Source organism: Trichechus manatus, unplaced genomic scaffold (assembly GCF_000243295.1).
Source record: "Trichechus manatus latirostris isolate Lorelei unplaced genomic scaffold, TriManLat1.0 scaffold00045, whole genome shotgun sequence".
NCBI lineage: Eukaryota > Metazoa > Chordata > Mammalia > Sirenia > Trichechidae > Trichechus > Trichechus manatus.
Window position 1 is genome coordinate 18,334,027 of NW_004443981.1, and position 24,081 is coordinate 18,358,107.

Consider the following 24,081-nt stretch of genomic DNA (forward strand, 5'->3'; position numbering starts at 1 on the left):
GGTTGGCTAGATGATGGAGGGGTGGATGAATGGATGGTTGGCTAGATGGTGGATGGGTGGGCGAATGGATGGTTGGCTAGATGATGGAGGGGTGGGCAGATGAATGGTAGATGACTGATGGATAGATGATTGGGTAGATGGGTGTTGGATGGATGGATGGATGATTGGCTACATGGTGGATTATGGTTGATGACTGGATGGATAGCTGGTGGGTTATTGAACGAATAAGTAGGTGGATGGGAAGACAGACAGACAGTGAGCAGGTGATAATGGTCCAATGAGAATAATCCATTGGTGCTGTGGGCATGCCCCGGGAATCCTAACTGAGTGAGGAGTCAGGATGCCCCAGGAACCCTAACTCAGTGAGGAGTCAGGATGCCCCGGGAACCCTAACTCAGTGAGGAGTCAGGATGCCCCGGGAACCCTAACTCAATGGAGTAAGGAGACGTTTCCATGAAGAGATGACACTTACAATTAGTCCTGAAAAATAGGACTCAACCAAAGAAGGGCAGGGGAGGGGTTCCAGGCAGAATTTTTGTGCCCAGAGGTGGCTGCTTAGAGCGCAGAGTGAGAAGGTCCATGCATTACTGACTTCGCGAGAAGTCGGAGCCTGGAGAGCCCGTCCAGGCGAGAGCAGGGGCTGGAGAGTGAGCGGTGCCGCTTGCGTTTTAGAAAAATCCTTAGTAGCAGAGCCTTCCAGGGGAGTTCCGTGCAGCCGATAAAAGTGATGACGCAGCAGTGTGTCTGGGACACGGAAGGACATTACGATCCAAAGAGCAGCTTATAAAACAGCAAACGCCGCGGCATCTGTTTTGCAGAAAGCCCGTGTACACGTAGGTGTGTAGAAGTAGCTTTGGGCCGGTGCTCGTGCACTGGGGTACCTGTCTCCCTGTGGCAAGAGTAAGGGTGTTCTCTGACTCCTATTGCTCGTTTGTCTGTTCAGGAAGCAAATAATTCTCAAGTGATGAAAAAACGTAAGTTGCTGTTTTAGGGCGCTGGATACCCTGAAGCCCTCCTGTTGAACAATACAGCCTTTTGCAGTGAACTGCTAACGTGATCTGAAATTTTTAATTCAAATTGGTCTGGTGTCAGTAGTACCTCTCAGTGCCTGCCGGTTGTCCCCAGCTCAAGCCGTAGATAATACTCAGAGATAAAGTCCCAACAAACACAAGCTCATAGTAAAAAAAATCACACTACACAAAGGAGCCAGAGTCCGCAGAAACAGGACGCAGCAGAATCAGACCCACCAAGAACTCAGCTGCTGGCATGGGAAATACGCACGTCTCATCAATTTTAAGATGTAAAGGAGAGACCTAGAGACTTGGCACAGAGCCCAAGAGGGTGAGCCACTGCTTGGAAACCAACTGCAGTCCTCGTGAGCAGTGCGTGTGCCGTCAGTAGGAGGCGCTGGTGCCAGTCAGCTCCAGCCGGCACCTGGTGAAATGCGGATATTTCACAAGTAGTCACTAACAAATGGGCGTAGAGTAGGTCATTTTCAGAATGGCAGAGCAGGAAATGGAATGAAGTTTGGAAAAAACAACCAAAAAGGAATCAAGAAAGGACCAGATGGAGACATGAAGGAGAATGGTGGAAGCCCAGACACAGGTGGTAGACATGAACACAGGTGTGTCTGTAATACACCCGCTGTGGACGTGGGGAATGCCAGATGTGGCTGGTTTCCTAAGAAATGATGGAAACCAGCTCCATGTCATTGATGAGAAACACAACTAAACATTGGGGTGTAACAGGCTGGCCAGGGGACAGCTAGAAGAGGCACATCGCCAACACCCAGTGGACAGTTGTGGCCCCACTGCTGTCTGAAGGCAGAAGGGACAGTAGCTGTGAGAAGAGCGTGGGTCCTGTAGTGACCGCCCCAGGTCCTGCCCAGATCTGTTGGCTTATCCTCTGTTTTGGTTGCTTTAAGTTAAATGTTTTCCCCACGCGTCTGTCAGTTTATTGTACTGTGGGCGTTTGCATGTTGCTGTGATGGTGGAAGCTATACTACCCGGTATTCAAATACCAGCAGGGTCACCCATGGTGGACAGGTTTTAGCTGAGCTTCCGGGCTAAGACAGACTAGGAAGAAGGACCCGGCAGTCTACTTCTGAAAAGAATTAGCCAGTGAAAAGCTTACAAATAATAGCGAAACATTGTCTAATATAGTGCTGAAAGATGAGCCCCTCAGGTTGGAAGTCACTCAAAATACAACTGAGGAAGAGCTGCCTCCTCAAAGTAGAGTCGACCTTAATGACATAGATGGAGTCAGGCTTTCGGGATCTTCATTTGCTAATGTGGCATGACTCAAAATGAGAAGAAACAGCAGCTGCAAACATCCATTAATAATTGGAAGCTGGAATGTATGATGTATGAATCTAGGAAAACTGGAAATCGTGAAAAATGAAATGGAATGCATAAAGATCGATATCTTAGGCATTAGTGAGCTGAAATGGACTGGTATTGGTCATTTTGAATCGAACAGTCATATGGTCTAATATGCTGGGAATGACAGCTTGAAGAGGAATGGCGTTGCATTCATCGTTGAAAAGAATATTTCAAGATCTATCCTGATATACAACGCTGTCCGACAGGATAATATCCATACACCTACAAGGAAGACCAGTTAATACGACTATTATTCAAATTTATGTACCAACCACTAAGGCCAAATATTAAGAAATTGAAGGTTTTTACCAACTTCTGCAGTCTGAAGTTGATGGAACATGCAATCAAGATGCACTGATAATTACAGGTGATTGGAATGCAAAAGTCGGAAACAAGAAGAAGGATCGGTAGTTGGAAAATATGGCCTTGGTGATAGAAATGATGCCAGAGATCGCATGATAGAATTTTGTAAGACCAGTGACTTCTTCACTGCAAATATTTTTTTTCACCAACATAAACGGTTACTATACACATGGACCTTGCCAGGTGGAATACGCAGGAATCAAATCGACTACATCTGTGGAAAGAGATGTTGGAAAAACTCAATATCATCAGTCAGAACAAGGCCAGGGGCCAACTGCGGATTAGACCATCAATTACTCTTATGCAAGTTCAAGTTGAAACTAAAGTGAATTAGAACAAGTTCACGAGAGCCAAAGTACAACCTTGAGTATATCCCACCTGAATTTAGAGACCATCTCAGGAATAGATTTGACGTGTTGAACACAAATGACTGGAGACCAGATGAGCTGTGGAATGACATCAAGGACATCATACGTGACAAAAGCAAGAGGTCACTAAAAAGGCAGGAGAGAAAGAAAAGACCTAAATGGATGTCAGAAGAGACTCTGAAACTTGCTCTTGAACGTTGAGTAGCTAAAGCAAAAGGAAAAAATGATGAAGCAAAGAGCTAAACAGAAGCTTTCAAAGGGCAGCTTGAGAAGACAAAGTGAAATATTATGATGACATATGCAGAGACCTGGAGATAGAAAACCAAAAGGGAAGAACACCCTTGGCATTTCTCAAGTTGAAAGAACTTCAGAAAAAATTCAAGCTTTGAGTTGCAATACTGAAGGATTCTACGGAGAAAATATTAAACAGCGCAGGAAGCATCAAAAGAAGATGGAGGGAATACACAGAGTCACTATACCAAAAAGAATTAATTGACGTTCAACTATATCAGGAGGTAACATATGATCAGGAACCGATGATGCTGAAGGAAGAAGTCCAAACTGCACTGAAGGCACTGGCGAAAACAAGGCTCCAGGAATTGACGGAATAACAATTGAGATGTTTTAGCAAACGGATGCAGTGCTGGAGGTGCTCGCTTCTCTATGCCAAGAAATTTGGAAGACGGCTACCTGGCCAACTGACTGGAAGAGATCCATATTTATGCCTGTTCCCAAGAAAGGTGATCCAACCAAATGCAGCAATTATCGAACAATATCATTAATATCACATGCCAGCAAAATTTTGCTGAATATCATTCAAAAGCGGCTGCAGCAGTGTATCTACAGGGAACTGCTAGAAATTCAGGCTGGATTCAAAAGAGGATGTGGATCCAGGGATGATATTGCTGATGTCAGATAGATCATGGCTGAAAGCTGAGAATACCAGAAAGATGTTTTATTGACTATGCAAAGGCATTCGACTGTGTGGATCATAACAAATTATGGAAAACATTGTGGAGAATAGGAATTCCAGAACACTTAATTGTGCTCGTGAGGAACCTGTACATGGATCAAGAGGCATTTGTTTGAACAGAACAAGGGGATACTACATGGTTTAAAGTTAGGAAAGGTGTGCGTCAGGGTTGTATCTTTTCACCATACCTATTCAAGTCTGTATACTGAGCAAATAATCTGAGAAGCCGGACTATATCAAGAAGAACAGAGCATCAAGATTGGAGGAAGACTCATAAACAACCTTGCAATATGCAGATGACACAACCTTGCTTGCTGAAAGTGAAGAGGACTTGAAGCACTTACTGATGAAGATCAAAGACCACAGCCTTCAGTATGGATTACACCTCAACATAAAGAAAACAAAAATCCTCACAACTGGACCAATAAACAACATCATGATAAACGGAGAAAAGATTTAGGTGGTCAAGGATTTCCTTTTACTTGGATCCACAATCAACACCCATGGAAACAGCAGTCGAGAAATCAAAAGACACATCATATCGGGCAAATCTGCTGCAAAAGACTTCTTTAAAGTGTTGAAAAGCAAAGATGTCACCTTGAGGACTAAGGTGCACCTGACCCAAGCCATGGTGTTTTCAGTCACCTCATAGGCATGTGAAAGTTGGACAATGAATAAGGAAGACTGAAGAATTGACGCGTTTGAATTGTGGTATTGGCGAAGAATATTGAGTATACCATGCCAAAAGAACTAAGAGATCTGTCTTGGAGGAAGTAGAACTAGAATGCTCCTTAGAAGCAAGGATGGCAAGACGACGTCTCACGTAGTTTGGACATGTCATCAAGAGTGCTCAGTCCCTGGAGAAGGACATCATGCTTGGTAAAGCAGAGGGTCAGCAAAAAAAGAGGAAGACTCTCAACGAGGTGGATTGCCACAGTGGCTGCAACAATGGGCTCAAGCATAACGATTGTGAGGATGGCGCAGGACCGGGCAGGGTTTCATTCTGTTGTGCGTGGGGTTGCTATGAGTCGGAACTGACTGGACGGCACCCAGCAACGAGTTAAATGTTCAGTGTTGATGCTGATCGAAGCGTGGTGTTGTTTGTGTCTCTCGTGTCACACGGCTTTGACCTGACTGAGCAGACTCGTTCTCTGTGGCGGTTACTTCTGGCGTTCTTCCTGTTTCTCATTCTTGGTGTTTCTTTTCCGTCTCTTGTCGCTCTGATGTCCACTGTGACGTCGCACGACAGGCTCCTTCCCTCCTCTCCCTCTGTGGCCACCCACCGTGGGCTTCTCCCCAGGCTTTGCTTTGGGGGCGTGGGGAGCCTCTTAGCCCCCCTGTGTCCCCCAGACTCCCTGGGCGTGTCCCGGGGCCATGCCCAGGTGCTGGGAGAGGGTGCTGCAGTGCCCACTGGCACGTTCTAACCTGCTCTGTCTTGTGTGGTGTTTTCCAGGATTTCTTCTTCTATTCTCTAGTCTATGACCCCCAGCAGAAGACCCTGCTGGCCGATAAGGGGGAGATCCGCGTGGGGAACCGGTACCAGGCTGACATCACTGACTTGCTGAAGGAAGGTACGGGGACCAACCAGCGCATACCCGCGGGGTGGGGGAACAGGGGGGACAGGGCGCTGACTGCCTCTCATCCAGCCTTATCTGTGGGTGGCGGTAGGGTCCCAGTGGTGCGTCCCAGGCCCCTGAGATGGGACTTAACAATGACACTACCTGGCACGTGGGGTTTTGATCCCTGTCCGCAGTTATTTCCCATTAGTTTCCTAAAGCTCTTTCTCCAAAAATCTTCCCTCCATTTATGGCTCTGCAGGCAGTTTGCCGACCTTGCCTGGGGATGGCCCTTTGTGCGGAAACTGCCCACGTGGCTGATGGGGCGGGAGGTTGTGGACGCTCATGGGGCAGGCACGGATGCAGGGGCAGGAGTGGATGCTCGTGCAGTGACAGGGCAGACGTGGATGCTCATGTGCAGGGGCAGGGCTGACGACGCTCATGGGGCAGGCGAGGACACAGGCAGGTGCGGATGCTTATGCAGGACGCTCACCTGCAGGGCAGGTGTAGACACAGGCAGGTGCGGATGCTTATGTAGGACGCTCACCTGCAGGGCAGGTGTAGACACAGACGGGGCAGGCATGAATGCTCAGGCGTGGACGTGGACTGTGCCCCACCCATCCCCTCCCTGGCACCTGGACCACTCTTCCAGGCTGGCCCGAGGCATCCCAGAGGCTGATGGTTGTCCATCTTCCTCCCGGTCACATCCATCCCAGCCCTGGGGGGTGAGGGATGGGGCACTTGCTTTACCCCACTTCTTTTTTGGGGACAGCATGACTTGCTCCTGGAGGTTAGTAACCAGCTGGGTTCGGAGAGCAAGTGCCTGATGGAGGCCACGCCAGCCCCTCAAACGAGCACACCTCACCCGGGGGGCCTCCTTCTAGCCTCGGGGGCCTGGTGTTCTCAGGGTGTTGGGACCCCAAGTCCCCACGGGGTGGGCAGAGCTGCTGTGGTACCACGGGAGGGGCGGGACCCCAGAGCCCAAGTGCATCCGGCTTCAGAGCCCCGGCCCCTCCTCGTCCTCCTGACGTCACCTCAGCTTCCCTCTTCCCTTCCTCTCCCCCGGCTGTCACCTGCGGCCTGGTGTCCACTGCATCCCCACAGAGCATTTCAGGGCCTCCTGTGACGTAAGCGGAAGATGGTGCTGAACGTCCGCCTCAAAGCCAGGGCGGAAACGCGCGGGTGTCAGCGCGCGGGACTGGGGTGGGGTGTTGTCACGGTGACTGAGAGGTGGGATGGAGCACCTGCGGCCACTGGCTGGGCCTCCTAGTCAGCAAGGCGGTGGGACACGCCCGAGCTCAGCTCTGTGAGCTGTGAGGTGTCCTGGGCCACCCTGGTGAAGGCTGTGATACACCCAGCCCGTGGGTCAGCAGAGCCCATGCTGCTAAGGATGGGCCTCGGCGCTGGGGCTCTCAAGGGACATGAGTGGGCAGGGGACCGGGGCCGGGCCAACCAGCCTCTTCCTCTGGGGCTTTGGGCCCGTGTAGCTGGGTCAGAAACGCCTTCTCCGCTCCCAGCATTCACTTCCGGGGCCGGGACAGCCTCATTCTTGCAATGAAACCTTTCTTCCACTCTGCATTTATCTTGTTGGAGCCTGGAGATGGGGTTGTCTGACAGGCCCCCGCGCTAAGGAAGTGGCTTTATGCAGTCCCCGTCAGTGTAGACTCTGCCACCTCTGAGCTGTCAGGACAGACTCTTGTCCCACAGAAACTGTATCTCCACATTTAAAGACATTCCCAAATTTGTATGTATACATGTGTGTACATATACATACACAGGTACACGTATGCACATGTGCACAGACATGTACATAAATGCATACATATGTACTTTTGTCCCATAGAACTCTGTTACTATGTTTAAAGGCATTCCCAGATGCTGTATATGTGTGTGCGTATACACGTAACATACACACTTGTGTGTACACTTATTGAGGGAAATCCTCCCACAGTCAGCAGATTTAAAGTGTGCACCAGCGTATTGCGTGTATTTACCATGTTGTCAACTGCCACACCGTGTGTTTTTAAGTAACGTGGGTGACCGCCTGGAAGGTTAAACCTATGAGAGGGTGCATCTGGCGGGGGGGGGTTGGAGAAGGGCAAGCAGAGACGGAGTGGAGTGGTGAGTAAAATAATAAAATTTTAAAACAAAGATAGGAGACCGACCTGTGATCCTGGCCTCTGACTGCTGTGGAGCCCTGGCACACAGCACTGGTGTATGACTCGGGCTTTGTGGTCTCGGGTCCTGGGGATCTTCCACACAGAGGAGGGGGGTGACTGCCCCTGGATGCCCCATCTGCTGTCATGGTTGTTCTGCTGTGTTTGCTTTGTCTTTATTTCGTTTTGCTGAAATATTTTGAAGTAACTCACAGGCCTTGTGCCTTTTCATCCCTGAATACGTGTTAGCAGCTTTAGGAATGAGGAGGGACACACAGGGTAGACACAGTGCTGTCATCCTGCCTGGCCGTTGGCTGAGCACCCCAACAGCACCTGCGGCCCCTTCCACATTCCCGCTCCCTCATGCCCCTCAGAATGTCCCATCGGGACCTCCATGGCTTCTTGGTGAGCCAGCACAGAGGACTTGGTTGTAAAATGCCCCAAAACAGCAAAAGCTGTTGTCCTGGAGAGCTCCCAGTTTCCACCAGGCAGATTTTCCCAGAATCACGTGTTTGGCCTGCACCACAGCAGAGTGGTGAGGGGAGCAGGTGGGAGCTGTGCCCACACTCACTGTTGCTCACAGTACCACTCCCACAAGGTGCTGGGCTTAGGGAAGGACGGGCAGACCTCGTCCTTGCCACCTGAGGCAGGTTGCCCTGAACAGTCCGCAGGCTCTGGGAGAGAGGTGGCAGTGGGCTGGCCACGGACAGGGCAGCTGGAGGAGGCACTGTCCAGGAAGGACACCATGACCGAGGGCTCCAACGAGGCTGGCAGGAGAGGTGGCGGCGGCATGGCAGAGGGGACGGGGCCCCTGTGAGTCAGGCTGTGTCAGCCGAGGCCTGTGTCAGCTGAGGCCCATGTCAGCCGAGGCCCATGTCAGCTGAGGCCCATGTCAGCTGAGGCCCGTCTTAGCCGAGGCGCATGTTAGCCCTTCCTTGGTGGCTTATTTGCTTTATGCCCATCTCCTGCTCACTTTACCGTCCCCACAGGTGACCGTTTCCTGTGGAGTGCGTGTCCTCTTGTCTGTGTGCGTGGTGCATCGTGAAGGCACCCACTGTGTGCTCTGCACCGTGTCAGGCTCACCATGCCGCTCTGCACCACATCAGGCCACTGTCCCAGCCCCACGTGTATGCCTGCCACACGGTACGATTTTGCCGGTCATACATTTCAGGCCCAAAGCTCGTCCAGTGCTCTGACACGTGGCTGGGTGCGCTCCTCTGGCCCCGTGCCGTCAGCAGGTCCCACTGTGTCTGATTCCAGATCACGGCCTTATAGTCTGCGGGAGTGTGTGTAGGACAGTGGGGGAGGCCGAGGGAAACAACAGGTGTGGTGAGCTGTCATCTCACCTGGGACTCCAAGTCTGTGACTTCTCTGCCTCACACACTTCTCGGGGGTTGACCACCAAGCCTGGGCCTAAGAGGCCGGCCAAGAACTCAGGAAAATGTTGGTGTGTCCAGAGTGCGGGACTCTCAGCCCACCCGCCCGTTCTCAGCCCCCACCTCGCTCTCAGCCCCCCCGCTCTCAGCCCCTCCCCGCTCTCAGCACCCCCAGCCCCCCTTTCCCAGTGGAGTACCCACAGACATTCATTGCAGAGGTGACGGGGCTGTGGCTGCTAAACTGGTGGAGCAGATAGGCTCCTTGAACTCGGCTCTACCTCAGAAGCACCTGGTGGGGGGCAACTGGGTATGAGGGTGCCAGGCCAGAGGCAGGGGTCTCATCTAGCCCACCTGCTGTTCAGCGGCTGAGCTGGGACTCAGGGTCTTTGGGGGTAAAGGCTGCATCCGTTGCTTCGTGATGCCCTTGGCTACCTTTCGCCAGGGCTCGAGTCGGTGCATCTTATAGGGCCGCGTCTTTGCAGTGCTCAGCCTGCGGCACGGGACAACTGTAGGCAGGACTGTCCCCCAGACAGTGGCCCAGGCCACCCCGAGCCCAGGGCAGGCCACTAGCCAGTGCCCCACAGGCCGGAAGCAGATGTTTCCTGAGCATCACGCTGCCTGCCTGAGCCCTCGGGACATGAAGGAGCCTGGGTCACAGTGGATGGGTCACCGACTCCGGATCGTAGGCACCGAGGTCACAAACACTGGGTCGCAGAGGGCAGTCGATGGGCTCTTTTGCAACACGTAAATCGGATACGCAGTGTTGAATTATGGATGCAGCGCCTGGCCAGCAGACAAAGGACTCCTGGGCCTCCTCAGTGCCCCAGCCACGCTCAGGCGGGCTCTTCCGCAGTTCCCTGCACGACTGTTCTCTGCAGGCGAAAGGGCTGTTTCGTAGGACACCTTCCCCGCCGCCTGGCTGACCCCAGCTTCATCAGGCAGCACCTGGTGGCGGCCTTGCCAGCACTGGGGCCCCCCAGAATCCTCAGCACCCCGTGCAAAGAGACGAGCTGGACTGGGGCTGCACTCTCTAGGGGAGCTCGAGGTGGCCAGGCTGGGGCCCCTCACCTGGGAAACGAGGACAGAATAAAATGGGCCCTTTGGTCCCATTAGGGTCCATGTGCACTGGGGCTGTCCCATGTCCTTGCTGACCCGTGCCCGGCAGGGGTCTTGCATACCGGCTGTTGCGACGAGGTCTCCGTGTCGCTTCCTGCAGCTGCCTGTGTGTCTGCAGAGATCGCAAACTAAAAAGTGTCATTAAAGGCGCCACCCCAGGCCTCCCGGGAGCCTGCTGTTGGTCCCAGCCACTGTCACAGCTGTGCTCTGAGCAGGGGCCAGGCCTGGGCCTCTCAGTCTCTCCGGAGTCCTTGGCCAGAGATGACTGGGCCCCACTTGGCCTGGGTGCTGTGCATCTCCAGGTGAGAGTCCACTGCGTGCTCAGCCTGCCCCTGAAGCTCTGTGTAGCCCCTGCCCACCACCTGCCTGTCCACCTTGAGCGTTCCCCAGATCTGGGGCAGGAGAGTGCAGGCCAGGGAAGGGGACAGGCCCATGGAGGCACGAGGCCTGCCTGTGGCCAGGGCTGCTTTCAGAAGGCAGCCTGCCTCACGCAGCTGGGGGTTCCTTTCCTGCAGGCGAGGAGGACGGGCGTGACCAGTCCAAGCTGGAGACCAAGGTCTGGGAGGCGCACAACCCTCTCATCGACAAGCAGATCGACCAGTTCCTGGTGGTGGCCCGGTGAGCAGGGGGCGGGCGGGTGGGTGCAGGGGCCAGGGCCACGGTGTCTGTCTTGGAGAGACACCCATCATGAGTAGTGTGGAAGCCACAGGGCCAACTGCTCTGGGTCCTCCTGACCGCAGGCTTTGCCCCTGAAGAAGCCCCAGTGGTTCCCTAAGATGGCTACTTCGGGGCTAAGGCTGGGTGTGCATTCTGAGGGGCCGGGCAGGGGTAGGGCTCTGGGGACCGTGCCACCAATGGAGCAGCTCCCACTTGTGCAGGAGCCCTGGTGGGTGTGGGAGGGAGAGGGTGGGCGTGGGGGGAGAGGGTAGGGGTGGAGGCGTGGGGTGCCGCCACTGTCAGCTGAGCTTAGCGACGGCTGAGGAACGAGACAGAACTCCAGAGATGACTCCTGAGTTTTCAGCACGGAGGAGGGGACCTGAGGGCCCTCCGATAAGCAAGCTCTGGCCAGGGTTGCAGACAGTCTAGACAAAGCGTGGGAGGAAGTTAAGTCCTTGGCCTCTCAGCCCCGAGGTGGCCGCATGGAGCTGTGACTCTGAGTCTCCTGTCCTCCAGCTCTGTGGGCACCTTTGCGCGTGCACTGGACTGCAGCAGCTCCGTCCGCCAGCCCAGCCTGCACATGAGTGCTGCAGCCGCTTCCCGGGACATCACCTTGGTGGGTGCCTGCTGTCCTCCCCATGTTCTGGGCACCGGTGGGCTGGGGGTAACCTGGTGGTCCTCAGGCTGCCAGGTTGTCTCTCTCTCTCACACACACATTTCACACCCCCTGCTCTTTAAGGGCAGGTGCACCTTCCAGATCCGTGTGTACAGGGTGCATTCTCCTTGGGGTCCCCCCCAGCCAGGAGGGATGCGAAGTAACCTGGGCCATCCTGTCTGCTCCCCGCAGAGGGCTGGGTAGGCGCCACAGCCCTGGGAGAGCCCCCAGGTGGAGGCACAGCCCAGAGACGCATGAGGCTAACTCCTGCGCCTGGACTCTGTCTCTGTTCCCTGGGGTCCATTTGGGGAAGTGAGAGCCTCTCACCAGCTTCCTGGGTCCCCTATGGAGGGCTCTCCTACCAGCCCCCAGAATGAGCCCACTGCCGTTTGCAGCTCTCCTCTCCCTACATGTCCCTGAGGCCCAACTGGGCCCCATCCACCCACTAGCACCGGAGAACTTCCCTTGCTCTTCCCAGGTGGGTGGGGTGGCCCATCCTGGATGGACAAGACTGGGGGTGGGGGGTGGGGGGTGCTGCCCCAACTGCCCCCACGGGGCCTCTGCCTGAAGAGTTTTCTCTTACCAAACACTAGCCATGTGTGCAGGCAGAGGATGGGCATACCTCCATGGGGATGGCGTCCACAAAGGAAGGGTGTGCTTGGGGCTGGGGGATGAGGGCAGGGGTCAGGGAGGCTCTGCAGATGTGGTAGGCAGGCATGGGGCCAGGCCAACCCCTCACCATCTCATGCAGTTCCACGCCATGGACACGCTCCACAAGAGCATCTATGACATCTCCAAGGCCATCTCGGCCCTGGTGCCGCAGGGTGGGCCAGTGCTGTGCCGGGATGAGATGGAGGAATGGTCTGCCTCCGAGGCCAACCTCTTTGAGGAGGCCCTGGAGAAGTACGGGAAGGACTTCACAGACATCCAGCAGGACTTTGTAAGTGCCGTGGGGGCGGGACACGCAGGTAGGCAGGAGGAGCTTTGGTGCTGTGGCCCTGCCATGCGGCGGGGGCGCTGTGCATGGGCACTGGGCCACACCTGGCTAAGGTGGGGCCGTTCTGCCCACTCGTGCCCCCTGTGGCCCCTGGAAGGTTATCGGCCAGGAGACGGTCAGTGCTGCACCCCCATGGCCCGGCCACCCCCTGCCTTCACCCCCTTTTGTTAAGTCACACGTGTCCGACTGTGGCTGCTTCTGGCACTGGTTGGACTGCTGACCCACAGCCAGCCCCCTCATCACAGCCGCATCTCCCATGTGATGTCATGGCCCCCTCCCCAGCCCATAGCGCCTCTTTCCGTGCAGCTCCTCCAAGGCAGGACATGGCCCCCAGAGGCCACGCGTGTCCTGCCCCGCCTTGTCTGTTAATGGCCATCGTGGTGCTGAGGCCACTGGAAGGGAGAGGACAGCAGAGGGGCACCTGGCCAGAGCCTGGGGTTAGAGCACTTCTGTGGCTGGGGGCTCATCCTTGGGTGGTCGCTGGGGGTTTCCTCACCAAGACTTACCAACCCTGTCCTTGTCTTTGGTTCTTAAATTTTTGTTCTTATTTTTTGGTCTGTTTTTCAGTAAACTTATTTATATCTCTGTAACTTCCCACCCATGAGTCTGGGGTCTTCTGTGTAGTGAGCTTGTCTGCCCTGTGCCCTATGGGAGCTCCAGTGTAAGCAGAGTGAGCTGTGCCCTCCAGAGCTTTCTCCCCTTAAACCTGCAAAATGCATTGAGAATCACTGAAAGGCAGCACATTCCTGGAGCTAGGGACAAAGCTCAATAGGCTGTCCTGGCAGAGAGTGAGCGAGCAGGCTGGGAGGGGAGAACAGGGTGGGGCATGACTTCCCAGGAGGTGGGAGCTGTCTCAGGACAGGGAAGGAGCCTATGAGCAGGGTCAGGACACGGGATCGCTATCATCTGATTGAGAATGCCACTTGGAGCAGTAAACGGCAAAGCTGACAGGACAGAGCCAGATCAGTGCAGCAGACACTTGGGAAATGTCCAGAAAGCACAAGAAGTAAACACAGGGTGAAAGAGACGAGGAGCCTCACAGACTAAGGGGCCAGCCTGGAAGGAGAAGTGATGTTGATGTTGGACAAAGATGGCCCAAGCCTGGCCAGACAGCAATCCCCCAGGGGTCATTGATGGACCAGCCAAGGTCCTCTAGGGCAAAACTCAACCCTGGAGCAGTATCTTCTGTTAGGAAGAGCAACAAATCTGTGCCAAGTACCAACGCAAGAGAGAGTGTTGTGGATGGGAGGGCAGACGGCTGCTCTCCTGACCAGCCTAGAGAACTGGAGGCCTCTGCAACCCATATATGTGTATAACTTTGGCTAAATAAACTAAGCAAACTGAGAGAGAGACCTTTTCAATGAACCAGATGACATGAGCTAGAAATGGAATGCATCAGTTGGACTCAGAGCCAGTGAGGCCATGAATAGACTGGACAGAATTTAAGGTAGAAAGCACTGGACAAGGTCATGACGGGCAGATTCACCGAAGCTGAACCTACATGTGCCAAACTGTGTAGCAACAAAACCTAAAGCAAACCCTGGTAGAAACAGAAGGAGGAGTTGAAGCAACATCCTCCGGTATTTTCCTTCCCAGCAGATCAAGTGGATTACAAGTATAAGTTATCTGAATTCTATATTTAACAAGGCAGAATTATTAGATAAATTCATACCACAACATACACTTTTTCCCGTGTGTTTTTAGAAAATGGATTATAATAAAAATACCCGTAAATACCAAAGAAGCAGAAACTTTACAGCTGGGTTCTCTAACCATGTTACTAGGTTTTACTAAGGGCCAAAACTCAATCCCTTAGAAATTAAGAAAAAAATGTCATCCTCTACAGTAGTTTCAAATAGAACTCAAGAGTACAATAGAACACTAGAGAACAATTTTGATGAAAACATTGCAAACCTAAAATCCTTGGGATGTAGCCAAGGAAACACTTAGAGGAAAATTCATAGCTTTAAATGCTACTGTCTACAGAAGGGAAAACATTACATTAACTTGAGCAATGATCCTTAGCTATTATAGAAGGAATAGGAAATATATGAGGAAGAAGCCATAAAGTGATTGTTTGGCCCAGAAAAGAAGTGTTTTAAGAAATCTAGAGTTGAGACTAACGTGAAGCACAGCCTCGTCAAGTGGCTTCATAAAGGCGAGGTGTGCGGCCGCTGGTCCTGCCGTGACGTGACCCTGTTGGGGCTCTGTGGCCTTGTGGGTGCCTGGCAGTCAGAGTCAGTTTTATTTTCTAACTTCTCTTCAGTGTGAAATTTCCTTTTGTTTTGGCATCTTGTTTACAGGGGAGGGGAGGCAGGCCAGCACAAAGCTTCGAGCATGTGCCTCCCTGCCTCTGTGCCCCACTCTCTGGGACTCCACCGCTGGCCTTCTTTACACTTCACAGTGTCCTCTCCTGTGTGACCCCCTCCCTGTTCTGTCCCATCACCTGTCTGGGGTGGCCCGCCTGCTGCCCTGTGTGACATGACACACCCTTTCTCCTGCCCAGCTCCCGTGGAAGTCTCTCACCAGCATCATCGAGTACTACTACATGTGGAAGACAACTGACAGATACGTCCAGCAGGTGGGCGAGCCCCCCACGGTGCGCCCATGTTGCCGACACACAGACCCCAGTCCCCAATCCTCCTTGGGATGTCCCACCCAAGCTCCTCACAGGCGCTGCGCCAGTAGACGGGGATGAGCTCGGGACAGACAACTTTGAGAGGCTCCCGGCTGTGCTCAGACCCTGGGCGAGGCCCCTCCCTCTAGCCGTTGCCCAGGTTCCGTGTAGATTTGGGATGACTTTCCTGGGGCTTGGCCGTGTGCCTTCTGTGACAGACAATGGTGCTGTGTCCCTCACCACAGGTCTCTGAAATCAGCCTGGCCTTTCAGCCCAGCTTCCCATCCTGGTAGGGGGAGGGGGTGCCCACTGTGCCTAGCTGACCTCTGACCCTTTGTTTTGTGTGTTTTAAGAAACGCTTGAAAGCAGCTGAAGCTGAGAGCAAGTTAAAGCAAGTTTATATACCCAACTAGTAAGTGTCGCCCTCGCAAGCCTGGGGCCAGTGGTATGATCACAGGCGGGGTTCCGGGGTCAGAGGCAGGTCCCCATGGGTGGGTCCCGTCGAGCCGGGAAGCCCTCTCAGGGACCACAAGGTGGGTGGGGCTCCCACACTGCCCGGCTCAGGCTCTGCGGCATCAGGGCTGAGAACATGGTTCTAACTGGGGCAGGTGGGTCTGGTTGAGGAGCCCTGGAGAGCACATCACTGTGGTGGGCGGCTGTGACAGCCCTGGACGGAGGAGGTAGGGTCTGGCCCCTTTGGGGTTCTAGGAGCCCCGTGATGCCTAGCTGTGGCCCAGTGCTGGACACACGGGGGTCTCAGGAGTCAGTGAGGTATTTGGCCGTGAGGCTGGACAGTCGCACTGCTGAGAGGTGGGCAGTGGCCGGCTCTAGTGCTCGGCCTCAGAGCTGATGGTTTAGAGACTCTCTGCATGGCAGGTAGAAAGTCCCTCGGAGCTGCTTCTAGGCGGCTGGACGGACAGAGGGCACAGGGACGCTGGTCTGGGGCGGGGTCTGCTTTCAGCCCCCTTGCAGGCTGGCTCTCCATGACGTCATTCCTTCTCTTCCTTGTTTTCTAAGCAACAAGCCAAACCCAAACCAGATCAACGTCAACAGCGTCAAGGCGGGTGTGGTGAACGGCACAGGGGCGCCAGGCCAGAGCCCCGGTGCTGGCCGGGCCTGCGAGAGCTGTTACAGTAAGTGATGCTGCGCCAGGCCTGCCCCACAGACTGCGCCCGCAGTGCCGGCCGGGGCCCCTTCTTGTTCCCAAGCCCAGAGAGTTCTACAGTGGCTTGGCCAGGGGAGGGGCCGAGTCTTGTAGAGGTTCGGGGTGGGCGTGGGGGAGCCAGGGAGGAGCACCGCCCCTCTTGGGACTCAACTCTGGACATGTGTGCAGGCGGGTGGGCAAGGCACATGTAGGCGGGGTCCCCAGCAGGCGGGGTCCTGGCGGGGGGTGGGAGGTGGGTGGCAGCTCTGAAATGCTCTGACATCACTGGTTCTGTTAAGAACATGTATATCTTCAACTTTGTTGTCCGTAGCCACACAGTCTTACCAGTGGTATTCTTGGGGTCCCCCTAACATGCAGTGTCGTCTCTGTGCCTCTTGTTGGACATACTGGAAGAAATATGGTGGCTTGAAAATGCCAACCCGCTTAGATGGCGAGAGGCCGGGACCTAACCGCAGTAACATGGTAAGCAGGTGCTCCTCCTTCGCCCACCCCCGTGCCCTGCCCTGTGCCCCTGGCTGGCCCCCAGTCATGGCGCTGTGTTGGGCCGCCGTGCCCCTTCCACAGAGTCCGCACGGCATCCCGGCCCGGAGCAGCGGGAGCCCCAAGTTTGCCATGAAGACGAGGCAGGCCTTCTACCTGCACACCACCAAGCTGACGCGCATTGCCCGACGATTGTGCCGTGAGATCCTGCGTCCCTGCCACGCCGCCCGGCACCCCTACATGCCCATCAACAGTGCCGCCATTAAGGCCGAGTGTGAGTGTCTGTCCCTGCAGGACAAGGGAGGACGCTGGCAGTGTGATGACCGATATGTGGCCCTCTACCACCCTGCCGAGGGGCCCAGGCCAGGGGAGGGTCTGTAGCCCTGACGGGAGTCCGCCTGTAGCTCCCAGGGCCCCCCTTTCCTCCTCTGTGTGCCAGCCTAGTAGCCAGGCCGAGACACCCAGGTGGCTCCCCTCAACGCAGCATGTTCCCCGCAGGCACAGCCCGGCTGCCCGAGGCCTCTCAGAGCCCGCTGGTGCTGAAGCAGGTGGTACGGAAGCCCCTGGAAGCCGTGCTCCGGTACCTCGGTAAGCCCGTCCTTCCCAGAAGGCCACACTGGGCAGCCTGGAGGGAGGGGCCTCAACGGTGCCCAGAGACTGGGGGTGTCCCGGGACAGCGCCCCGCACACCTGCCGTACCTGCCGCCTGGCCCGGGAACTACCCTTGGGTACGACCACTCGGCCCCCGTGCACCGTGCCAGGTTCAGGCTGAGCAGAGGGCCTGTGCTGCTCCTGGCTCCCGGTCCTGGGGGCCCAACGGCCCTGACCCGTCCCAAGTGGTGTGAGGGGTGGTCTCTGCCCCTGGACACACCAGGATCACAGTGTTCTCGTGCAGATGGGCCTTTGCTGAGGTCTGGCTGTAGAAAGTGGGCCGTCTCAGGCCTCAGACCAGACCCTGGCCAGTGGCCTCGCAGGGAGCACCTCTCTGACCCTCTGCTGATGCCCTCTGCCCAGCCCTGCCCCCTGCCCAGCCCACCACAGGCATCCTGCTCCGAGGGCTCTGCCAATGGCCAGGAGGAGCTGAGTGGCCAGCTGGGCCTGTGAGTCAGCTCCTCTGGTGTGGAGGTGGCTTTGTCCCCATGAGGGACATTCCGGGGCCATGAGCTCACTGCCCACAGACACCATGGCTCTGGCCCCACTTGCTGGGTGGGGTCAGCCAGGCTTGGCCGTGCTTCATCCTGTGGGTGTCGACCGGCTCCCCTGAAGGCCACCAGAGCCTCTGAGTGACTCCCGAACCCTGGCAGCCAGCTCCTCCCAGTCAGACCCAGATGTAGCCCGGGGACTCGCATGGGGACAGGCCCCAAGCAGCCAGCCTATCATCTGGCCACCTGCCAGCCCTCTGCCTTCCAGCCCCAGTGGCCCGGAAATGGGACATCTCGGGGCAGGGTGTGCTCCGTCTGGGCCTGCTTTTGGGTCCTGGCCATCCCAGGCTGGTGGCTGCGGGGTTGGCCACGCAGTGGGCATGTGCCAGTTGTGGGGCATTCTGGGCCCACGGCAGCCTCGGCCTCGGGGTAGTGACCTCCCCTCGCCCCAGTCGGAGGTTCTCATGTTTCCCTGTGTGGCCCCAAGGGGGAGGGACAGGGACAGGTCGGGGGCAGGTCGTACAGGGATACACCTCTCCCTCCTCGGGACCCCCTGTTGTGGCCCAGTCAGGAGGGGCCCCTTGGTGCCCCAGATCGGCCATGTCCTTGTCCAGGCCTCCCCCAAGGCCCACAATGTGCTGGGAAGCTGAGAGGGCTGAGGGAGGGGGTCCAGAGGCACCTCGACCAGAACCCCCACACGGCCCTCCCTGTGGCCTGGGGCTGCATATCTAGGGAGCGCTGTGCTGGCTGCAGAGGGAGGGCAGTGAGGACCCCTCATAGGGCCGTCTCAGCCAGTGGCACGTGGCTGTTGATGGTGTCACCGGTACCCTTGAGGCAAAGCCTCAGCCTCCCAGCCTCCCCACCTGTGCCCGCCCGGCCTCCTGTGCCCTGCCCTACCGGGCAGCTGCCCTCACCCTGCGGTGTCTCCCTGACAGAGGCCCACCCTCGCCCGCCAAAGCCGGAGCCCGTGAGGGGCGCGGCTGGTGTGCCCGGCAGCCTGACCCCCGCCAAGGCAGCCCCGGTCATCAACAGCGGCTCCCCCACCATCCTGGGCAAGCGAAGCTACGAGCAGCACAACGGGACAGACGGTGAGCGTGGCCCGCGGGCGCTGGGTGCTGGCCGGGGACCAGCCTGCCCGAGTACCCGCTGACACTGTCTTCTCTCCCTCTATGTCCCGGGCGCTGCCAGGCAACATGAAGAAGCGCCTCCTGATGCCCAGTAGGGGTAAGGCAGGCGTGCCCCTGGGCGCCGGCCGGGCCGTGTCTGTGCTGTGCTGCTCATGCTTGGCGGGTGGGCAGGCGTGCAAGGCAGTCCACGCCGAGCGCCAGCCCTGGGCCTACCCCACCTGGCCCGCCTCCTCCTTCCAGGTGGGGGGTCCCGGACAGCACCCGGCCCGTGGACGGTCTTGCACGGTGGCCCTGGTGCCCGCGCTGCCCTGTGCTCGCGCTGTGACTGCCGCATGCTTTGCGCCTGGCTCCCGTGGCCCGTGCTGTGCCTGCAGTTCTGTGTGCGCCTCTGCACGGGCAGCTCGGGGGTGCTTGGGGGGGGGGAGTCTCCCGTGTGGCTCCCGGCAGCTGCAGGGGCCGTCAGGGGGGCAGGTCTGGGGCCTCCCCCAGGGCAAGGCACTCTAGGGATAGCTCTGACTTGGGCAAGGGGCGTGCCTTGGGTGGGGTGTCTTTGAGCTGAGGCAGCGGCACTTCCCCCAAGTGGGGGTGAGATATTTGGGAGGTCAAGGCAGGGTGGGAAGGTTGCCCAGGTCTGAGGCAGTGGGAGAAGCTCGGGGTGCCAGTATGTGGGGAGTGGGTGAGGGGCAGTCCTCGGCACCCTCTGTGTGGGGTGGACAGTGACCAGGAGGCCCCAGGGCCCCCACGGAGGCTGAGCTAAAAGGGCAGAATGCGGAAGTACACCCAGACCCTTCCCGCCAGTCCCCAGTAACCTCCATCAGGCCACAGGGCGGGCATAGTGCCTCCGCGTGCCCCTCCCAGAGCCAACAGGGCTGAGGACCCCAGGGCAGGCCTGCCCACTTCAAGGGAGAAAGGAATATCAGAACTCATGCCTCCATCTTCTAGCCAAGGGGGAGAAAGAAGAGACCTCGAGCCGTGAACGCTTAGTGCGTGAGCGGAGTAGCACGCGTTTGTAGTTCGTGAGTGGGTGGGGACTCAGTGTCTTCCCAATGGTGGACGGAGCCAACTCCTCCGGGGAGAGGAGGAGCCAGGCCTGGCACCCCAGGGTATGCGCTTGGAGCAGGAGTGGCCCCCAAGGCCCAGAGCAGTCCCTGAGGGAGGCTGGGGTTGGGTGGCTGGAGCCCCCCAGCTGTGATGGAGCCTCTGGGTATGGAGCCCCCCAGGTATGGCCTTTTCTGGGGATGTCCTGCCATGTGCGAGTTGTGGCTGGGCCGTGGGGACCCAGAGGTGACAGCGCCCAGGCCCCAGTCCTGTCCCTTGGCACTCCCTCTTTCTTGGCTGATGTTGGCGGGGGGGGTCTCACCTCTTGCTGGCCTCCCCTTCTGGGAGGGAACACAACCCTGCGGGGCAGCAGAGTGAGCTCCTGGCCTGGCCAGCTGCCTCCTTCGCTCTCATGTGCTTCCTTGCTCACTGAGACTGTGCATGGACCTGCGCCTCACGGTCCATCGGCCCCATGGTAAAGAGCTCTGAGGGCTGGGGCCCCCTGGGCCTCTCCCCGGTCCTCCCAAGTCGTCTGTGGGGTGGGGCGAGGCAGGGGCGGCCCCCCAGGAGCCTTCCCTGAGTAGGCCCTCCGGCCCCCGCAGCCCCCAGTGTCATGGGAACGGCCAACTCACGTCTTGCGCAGAAAAGCAAGTTCCCATCGGGAAGCGTCTTTGGGCTTTAGGGGTTTGTGTTGTGGACAGCTGCTAAAACACAAGTGAGATGAAAGCCCACTTAGTTCACTGGTCTTTTTTAAGACAGTCCCAGTCTGTGGGTCCCCTGGTGGGAAGAGACGGGGCCTGTGGAGGCCACTGCCATGCCAGTCCCTGTCCCACCTGGTTGAGGGGCCACCCGCCACCCGCTGGGCATTAACACACCCCAGCCTGGGGGCCTGCTTCATGGCGGGCAGGGGTGGGGGGCACCGCCCCTCCCTCCCTAACTCTGAAATATGTGCTTGCTTTCTTCCGTCATCTGTCGAACGGCTAGGAGCCTTCCTAGGTAAGTCTCTCCCGTGGGCTTTGGGCCTTGGGTCTCTGGCGGACACCCCAACTCATGGCTGAGGGGCTGCCATGTGCCACAGCCTCCCCTCTGCCCGACCGGTGGGGCTCCTGGAGCTGGGAGGGAGGAGGCTGGGCCCGGCTCTTCTCCAGCAGAGGGTGTTTTGGCCTGAGGGGTGGGGCCTGGGCTGCCTGGTTCTGCTCCTCAAAGGGACTCCAACCTCAGCTGAGAAGTGTGTTTGGGACAAGGTATCCTGTGGGGCTGGCATGGCGGGTGAGCGGGCAGGCAGGTGGGCACGTGGCACTAGAGGGAACGGCTTTGTTCTGCCGGCGCCCCTGCCCCTCCCCAGCTCCAGCCAGGTCCACACCCCACTCCCCTACACAAATGGACACGTGCATTCGTGTGCTTGTGTGCACACATGCATGCTCACATACACGAGTACTTACTCACATGTACATGCACTTGTTCCCACTCCCGTGTACACATTCTCTTGTTCGCACTCCCGTGTACACAGGCGCTTGTTCGCACTCCCGTGTACACAGGCGCTTGTTCGCACTCCCGTGTACACAGGCGCTTGTTCGCACTCCCGTGTACACAGGCGCTTGTTCTCACTCCCGTGTACACATTCACATGTTCACGCTCATTCACACGTTCATGCTCACATCCACATGTTCGCACTCGTGTGTGCATATCGCGTGCCTCCACACAGAGGCAGAGCAGACAGGCAGCAGTGGCCCTTGCTGGGGTGGCCAGGGCTCAGGTGGCAGGCCTGGAGGCAGATGCTCGTCTCCACGTGTTAGGAGGTGACTGCCTGGTCTGGCCAGTGGCTTCCAGACCCCTGACTCCATAGGGTGGAGGAGCCCACCCTACCTGCCCCACTCCTAGGAGCTTCCTCCCAGGGTGGCTTGGCCCCAGGCCGCTCTCAGAGCCTGTGGGGAATTGCATCGGGAGTCTGGTGTGGCTGCCTCCCTGCCGGGTGGGCTCCGGGTGCTGCTGTATTGACTGCGGTGCTGGGCGTTGCCTGGTTACTGTGTAAACACCTCCTTTGTCTTGGCCGAGTCAAGCGGGTTGGGGGGTTGCCGCCCTGGTGAGTGAGCTGTCAGCCCGCCGAGGCCCTGCCTCCTACTTGGAGCCCAAGCACAGGTATCCCTGTTACCCAGCCCAGTGTGGGCTCTGAGCCCCGAGAGCGGGTAGGGCAGGCCTGGACAGGGTGCCATGGCTTTGGACCAAGGACAGCTCAGGCCCAAGGGTGTCCCGTGCCAGGCTGGAGTACTGCCTCGCAGCCTGATCCCCCCTGTGCAGGCCGCGGCTGTTAGTGGGTCCTTGCTTCTGGGGTCTCATGATTATGTCCTGGTTTCTCTCCTTAGGTTTGACAAACCATGGACAGACCAGGCACATGGTAAGAGGGGCCCGACCCCCGCATGTAAATATTACACGCATGCCCACATGTACACGCACGTGCCCTCGGCCACACACAGCATCCACACAATACCCTTGCACGTGCACAGTGTTGCACACATGTGCACTCGCCCACACAGAGCATGCACAGCATCCTCGGGTGTTTGGCACGAGGCCTGGGCAGCCTGCTTGGCAGCCCACCCAACCCGTGCCTGCGCCCCCTCCGCATGCTCACGTGCCCCCGACTGGTGTGGCCCTGCTAGGCACCATGTGGGGGCATCTGGGAGGCGGAGGGGGTGCTGCCCACAGGCCCCTGGTGCCAGGCCCAGCAAACAGGGCATTGATTGAACAGCCTCAGAGGGCCCTGCCGGTGGGGGTGTCGGGTCTGTGCAGGGAAGAAGCTGCTGTAGCCCTGGGTGTCTGCCTCCTGCTTGCGTGGCGCTGAGCACAGGTGCAGGGGGGGCAGCTGTCCTCGTGCACAGATTGGGGGACCTGAGACAGCCAGAGGTGGCTGAGCCCCCAGCCCCACCTCCCCCCACCCACTCGGCCCACCTTGTCACACCTCGTCACACCTCCCCTCCCGTCTGCTGCAGGGACCAAGCCGGAACCTGCTGCTCAATGGGAAGTCGTACCCCACCAAAGTGCGCCTGATCCGGGGGGGCTCCCTGCCCCCCGTCAAGCGGCGGCGGATGAACTGGATTGATGCCCCTGATGATGTGTTTTACATGGCCACCGAGGAGACCAGGTGGCAAGGCCTTCCCTGGGGTTGGGGGCGAGGGCCATACCCGTTCCCAGCCTCACGTCCTGTGCTCTGTGTGTCCCCGCGCCTGCAGGAAGGTCCGAAAGCTGCTGTCGTCCTCTGAAACCAAGCGTGCCGCCCGCCGGCCCTACAAGCCCATCGCCCTGCGCCAGAGCCAGGCCCTGCCCCTCCGGCCACCGCCACCGCCACCTGTGAACGACGAACCCATTGTCATCGAGGACTAGGGCAACCGGCCGGCGTGCCACCGCCCAGAGCCGCCGTGCAGTGTGACTGTGGCGCCCAGCCCGGCGGCGTCCCCCAACCAGACTGCTCCCGCCTGCCACCGCCGCCGCCTCCTCCCCTCTCTTCAGTTTTTGGTAGTGGCCCCTCCCGTGCCGTCCCTCCAGAGAAGGTGCCCCTCTCGTGGACACTGGAGAGAAGTGCGGTTAACTTATTCCGAGAATGCCCAGAGCCCCTAGCTTTGTGTTAACTTTTGGCCGGAGCGGAGACGTGGCGCCTGCCCTCGGGCCCCGGGTGCACTGCGGGGCCTCTCGTCCCAGCGGGAGGCTGGCTTGTAAGATTTCGTTGTGTTCTGTTGAAGGTGCCATTTTAAATTTTATTTTTATTACTTTTTTTGTAGATGAACTTGAGCTCTGTAACACTCACACCCGGAATGTTAGGGTTGGTGTGGTCGGCGCCGGCTGTGCTGCCTGCCGGGTCGGCCCTTGTCTTTTCAAGTAATTTTCATATTAAACAAAACAAAGAAAAAAAACTCATTAAAA

The 24,081-nt window shown here is 57.4% G+C and overlaps 1 protein-coding gene across 2 annotated transcripts in view; it reads left to right on the forward strand.

Annotated features, from left to right (window-relative positions):
• Positions 1-24,081, forward strand: part of MTA1 (metastasis associated 1) — a 38,340-nt gene extending 14,259 nt beyond the window's left edge. The window contains exons 5-20 of one of the 2 annotated variants that reach the window (XM_023731831.1): positions 5,539-5,656; positions 10,805-10,907; positions 11,463-11,562; positions 12,353-12,541; positions 15,105-15,179; positions 15,569-15,627; positions 16,233-16,348; positions 16,691-16,842; positions 16,945-17,134; positions 17,359-17,448; positions 18,937-19,089; positions 19,190-19,225; positions 21,151-21,162; positions 22,530-22,561; positions 23,154-23,305; positions 23,394-23,544. In XM_023731831.1, coding sequence (XP_023587599.1) covers positions 5,539-5,656; positions 10,805-10,907; positions 11,463-11,562; positions 12,353-12,541; positions 15,105-15,179; positions 15,569-15,627; positions 16,233-16,348; positions 16,691-16,842; positions 16,945-17,134; positions 17,359-17,448; positions 18,937-19,089; positions 19,190-19,225; positions 21,151-21,162; positions 22,530-22,561; positions 23,154-23,305; positions 23,394-23,544 — 1,728 coding nt within the window. Of the gene's footprint in view, positions 1-5,538; positions 5,657-10,804; positions 10,908-11,462; positions 11,563-12,352; positions 12,542-15,104; positions 15,180-15,568; positions 15,628-16,232; positions 16,349-16,690; positions 16,843-16,944; positions 17,135-17,358; positions 17,449-18,936; positions 19,090-19,189; positions 19,226-21,150; positions 21,163-22,529; positions 22,562-23,153; positions 23,306-23,393 lie in introns of both variants that reach the window. The other variant, XM_023731832.1, reaches the window with a different exon arrangement.